Source organism: Rutilus rutilus (assembly GCF_951802725.1).
Source record: "Rutilus rutilus genome assembly, chromosome: 9".
In the NCBI taxonomy this organism is placed as follows: domain Eukaryota; kingdom Metazoa; phylum Chordata; class Actinopteri; order Cypriniformes; family Leuciscidae; genus Rutilus; species Rutilus rutilus.
Window position 1 is genome coordinate 43,088,628 of NC_140223.1, and position 5,461 is coordinate 43,094,088.

At 46.3% G+C, this 5,461-nt stretch overlaps 1 protein-coding gene across 1 annotated transcript; it reads right to left on the bottom strand.

The window, feature by feature from the left end:
* Positions 1-2,111: 2,111 nt before the first annotated feature.
* On the bottom strand, positions 2,112-3,459 carry LOC311297436 (uncharacterized protein; the record flags this gene model as incomplete). Its single annotated transcript, XM_084419685.1, has 4 exons — positions 2,112-2,134; positions 2,241-2,400; positions 2,503-2,830; positions 2,987-3,459. 4 exons carry the CDS (start codon positions 3,457-3,459, stop codon positions 2,112-2,114), a joined length of 984 nt encoding a protein of 327 aa, XP_084275811.1.
* Between the last annotated feature and the right edge of the window lie 2,002 nt (positions 3,460-5,461).

The window sequence follows — 5,461 nt, forward strand, 5'->3', positions numbered from 1 at the left end:
AGCAGCGGCTGGCGGGGCGGAGAATGCAGCGGCTGGCGGGGCGGAGAATGCAGCGGCTGGCGGGGCGGAGAATGCAGCGGCTGGCGGGGCGGAGAATGCAGCGGCTGGCGGGGCGGAGAATGCAGCGGCTGGCGGGGCGGAGGATGCAGCAGCGGCTGGCAGGGCGGAGGATGCAGCAGCGGCTGGCAGGGCGGAGGATGCAGCAGCGGCTGGCGGGACGGAGGATGCAGCAGCGACTGGCGGGACGGAGAATGCAGCAGCGACTGGCGGGACGGAGGATGCAGCAGCGACTGGCGGGACGGAGGATGCAGCAGCGACTGGCGGGACGGAGAATGCAGCAGCGACTGGCGGGACGGAGAATGCAGCAGCGACTGGCGGGACGGAGGATGCAGCAGCGACTGGCGGGACGGAGGATGCAGCAGCGACTGGCGGGACGGAGGATGCAGCAGCGACTGGCGGGACGGAGAATGCAGCAGCGACTGGCGGGGCGGAGGATGCAGCAGCGACTGGCGGGGCGGAGGATGCAGCAGCGACTGGCGGGACGGAGAATGCAGCAGCGACTGGCGGGACGGAGAATGCAGCAGCGACTGGCGGGACGGAGGATGCAGCAGCGACTGGCGGGACGAAGGATGCAGCGGCTGGCGGGGCGGAGGATGCAGCAGCGACTGGCGGGACGGAGGATGCAGCGGCTGGCGGGGCGGAGGATGCAGCAGCGACTGGCGGGACGAAGGATGCAGCGGCTGGCGGGGCGGAGGATGCAGCGGCTGGCGGGGCGGAGGATGCAGCGGCTGGCGGGACGAAGGATGCAGCGGCTGGCGGGGCGGAGGATGCAGCAGCGACTGGCGGGACGAAGGATGCAGCGGCTGGCGGGACGGAGGATGCAGCAGCGGCTGGTGGGGCGGAGGAAGAAGAAGCTGCATCCCTGTCACCAGTGGTAGTGAGGTCTTCATAAAATAATGTCATGGTAGGGTCATCAGGTAAGTCCTCTTCAAATCCTTCATCTTCCAACTCTTCCACATTAACATCTTCCAGCAGCTGGTCTGTCTCCTCTGCATCTGGGTTCACTCTTTGAAGTGGTTGTCCTGTCTGACTGAGCAGGTAGTCCACTCCAATAAGCTCTCCTAAAGAAAGCAGAATGCAGAACTTATTATGATAAGTGGTCATTAAAGGCGTGTGCTCTACAATGAGACTTACCTGTGTACTTAGCAGGGGGTTGGAAGGTAGGAACATATTTCCTACCAATCACCTTCAAACTATTGGTGTTCAAACAGTGCACTACATCGCCTGCATAGGTGAGGAGAGAGGAGGGCTTGGTGACCACAGATGCTGCTGCTCGGTCCTGGTTCCATCTGTTCAGGCCTTCCAGGAGATACAGCTGAAAATTCAAGGTGTTTGCGCTGGATCCTATGGAAAATGAGGCCATTAAAAATGAGATTTTACAAGGAAACATATCATTAAGTGCAGACTGAATACTTGCAAATAGCATAGTCTCGTTTTAAAGTTTTCTTTTCAGAATGTGTAATGTTATGGAAAAAATTATAACATTCTAAAATATCTAAATGCTGATTAGAGTAAAATGCTAATATGCCACAAACCTGGAATGAACCTGTTCAGGTGGAGGTGGAAAGATTCAAGGGAGGTCGAGCCCCTAGCACATCTGTATTTGGTGAGCACTATGCCTCCCTTGGTAGTGGTGGTGCCCATCTCTGTGTAGAGCAACACACCTGGCACATCCTGGATGCACTTCACATGTGTCTTTTGAACACGCCAGATGTGCTCAATCCGCACAATGTCCAGCAGAGGGACACCTCGAAGATCTTTCCCTTTTTCCCCTTTTAATTCATTCAGAAGGTGCTCAATTAGGCGGATAGTAGTCTCTACTCCACGAGTCCTTCGGCGGCAGTAGAGGGACAACTCTTTCTTTGTTATCCGCCTGTTCAATAAGTGCCCGCTGATGAAAAGCAGCCCTTCATCTTCCAGTTGCTCTCTCTTCGCCTGACGTAAAAGAGCAATGTCATGTGGGTCCCACTCAAATATGCATTCAGATAGCCTTGCCATGAATGTTGGGTAGAGGGGATGGGCATCCGTAGTGCACCCTGTTGCCAGCCGTCTCATAAAGTGCCATATGTCCAGCCTGATGTTAAGTGTAGGCCATTCTCCAAATCGGGTCTGAAGCTTGCTCTGTCCTTCCTCAATACAGCATCCCGTGTCCACATACAGGAGCACTGGAGGATCCACACCTGCCTGCTGGTACCTGCTGATAAGGCCTGAGACCATTGAGTCCAGACCAGGTCCATCCTGGGCAGTCAGAACACTGATGAGGATCTGGCCTGTCTCATTGCCAACAGAGGATAGCCATTGTGCTGTCCCCTTGGCTGTTCCTGCCAGCTTCTTTGTGATCTGAAATCAAAAACAATATGTAGATACAGAACATTAATAACACATTGTGTGGCACATACAATATCAATGCAATACAAAAGCATAAAGTCTATTAAATTCTACCTTTTTTGTTGAGTCCATTTTTAAAATGGACCCAAAAGTTGAAGTGATGCTGGACTTAATGTGATCCAGTCGGCTGACAATGTCCTTCCCATAAACAGTCAGTAGCCATTTGCTGGTAGGGACTTCAAAAGGTTCTGGTGGCTCCTGGAAAACAACTGGCAAGGAGCTGGGGCAGTCAGCAAAGGCTGCACATTCCCCCATGTAGTGTGCCAATCTGTCGAGCCACTCCTCCCCATGGTTCTCCTTTAGTTGTTTAGCCAGTCGGGCAGGGCTATTGCCAAGTGTCCTCTCCCTCAGCAGACGTATGACACGAATGTCACACGCATATCTTTAAATACAAAAAGAATTATCTATCTATATAAAACCACATCAGTATATATGTTTTACATGGAACATTGTTTTCTATCATTAGCTGTTCTTTATAAAGAACAATTAGTATGGATGGAGTAAAATATGATTTTGTGTGATGTATTTAAATTCTTACTTGTATGTCAAGATGAGGCGAAAGAGTCTTCTGTGTGGCAAGTCCAGTTGGTCCAGGACAGTCTGGCTGGTTGATAAGTAATTGGTTCGACAGACAGTACACCTGAGAGTCTCTGTCACCATGAGGTAATATCGGTCAATGTCGAGGACCTTGCGAGCTCTTTTGTGGATGCCGTAACCAGTTAATTGCTTCCCACAGACAGGACATAGCAGCCTAACCTTCCATTGGTGGTAGGGCATCCACACCAGCAGCCTGTGTGTGAAGAAACGGTCTGGAGATGGAGCCTGGTGGTAGATAAGGGAGGGGACTGGAGGCTCATACCAGAGCTTCAAGTCTGGTCTAAGTCTGCCAGCTTGAAAAAGTGTAGATACTATCCACCTCTGATCTTGTGAGGGGATTGTCTTCCTCATCTCAGCTGGCAGTGCAGGAATGGAAGAATCAGCAGGAGATGAAGATGGTGCAGGAACAGCCATAAAAGTATGACTACCAGAAGCAACAGGATCACCCTAAAGACACTTCAGGTTTAACTTTTTTTTTGTGATTTATGTTTGTTTCTGTTAATATGCCATAAAACATTCATTATAAAACGGGTAGTTCCAGTCCTTGATTCTGATTGGTTGAGCCGCGTTCGAAGCCATTGTAAATTACTCAACATACAGCTGTGACCGCATTACATTAGTGTTACTGCGCAACTGCCGTTTCTGATGTTTTGTTGCTGCATGTGTTGCTCTTTGGAACTACATTGCTTGGCGGAGGAATAAATGTGTTATAACGTTATATATATATTTTTTGTTGCTGGTGTTTATTTTATGAATAAAATAAATATTAATATGAATATTTTTATGGAGTAACCGTTTTATAAAAGCAATAAGCCCCTTGAAGCCGTATTTTACAATGGATTAAGAACAGCTAAGGGGGTTTTAGGCACTCGGCTCCGCGACCCTTAGCTGTTCTAAATCCACTGTAAAACACGGCTTCAAGGGGCTTATTGCTTTAATATGCAACTTCCACACATATATATGCCATCTATAAGAAAGAAGTGATTTACAGATGCATAAGGGGTGCTTATCAAGGATGGAGATGGAGATGCACTGGCTCTGACAGAAGATGGAGACGGACTGGTTCTCATAGGAGACAAAGAAGGACTTGTTCTCACAGAAGTGGAAGGAGAAGTGCTGGTTGTCACAGTGGTTATAGCAGCAGGGCTGTCACTGTGTGATAATGGAACTGATGAAGCAGATGAGGTCTGTAAGGACACATAATGCATATTAACATAGTATACCCAATCAGACATAAAAAAAAATATATATATATATAATAATTTTGTAAATAAATGAATCCTTCTTGGAATGTTTAGGTTAGGTTTGGCTCTTGTGCTAAGACCCTCCAAACCGTAGTTTTCAAACTAAAATTGGGAGTTACAAATATAATAAATTAATTAGGTTAAATGTAACTTTATTGTTATTGTGTGGTATAAGCATAATAAATACTACATACATCTATAAATAAATCATGTGTAAGTCTGATTCACTTCTTACCTGCCTCACTCCATCAAACATTAAACATGCAATACACAGACAATCCACCCACACAAGGGGTTTGGTATTACCACTGATATGTTAAACGGAGGTCGTCTGGGAGACTTTACAGAGGTTGAGGTAGGGACAGGGCCAGATGTGGGAGCAGGTTGATTGCTTGTCACCTAATAAGATCAAAAGAAAAGACAGATCATTATTGAAGAAATAATAGCCTACCTTTTTATATGTTTGAAAGCCTTTTGTACACACCTTTGGAGGATGGAAACCACAAAGACAACTCTGAGGTCCACCAAAAAGAGATGCTTGCCCACGGACCTGCCTTGGGCATTTATCTATCTGTTACAGCAAAAACATTGTCAGCTGATAAGCAGTATTGTATGTACATTGCACTGATTTTATGCATGTTGTCCCATTAACATTTGCCAATACGTACCCTCTGAAATAGCTCATACCACTTCTTTTGGCGAGGAGCAGGTCTGTTGCCAGCTTCAGAGGGCCATACCCCTGTGTTGGCAAACCGCCGCAGGCGAGACATCCACTCCTCATCCCCAAAGCCCTTGTGTGATTTTGGCTTTGACATGTCTGCAATGTAAAAAACTATAAAAACCTCCTGAAAATAAACACTTCATGAACAAATCATACTCAAACAGACATTTTGTATATTTTTAAATAAATCTATAATTAACATATATTACTTTATTGCTATCTTTTTCTTTAAAAAAGCTAATTTGCAAAGCTAATAGGCTACTTGACGTTTTATATTTTTTTAATACTTTATAATTCTACAGGTTTTTTTTTTCCTTTAATTTTCCATCTTTAACTTATGAGGAAAAAACATGAATAAAAGGTATTAAAAAAGAGACAATAAAATTGACAATAACTACATAATAATTACACTCTATAATTTCACACTGCTCTGAATATATTTAATTTTGTT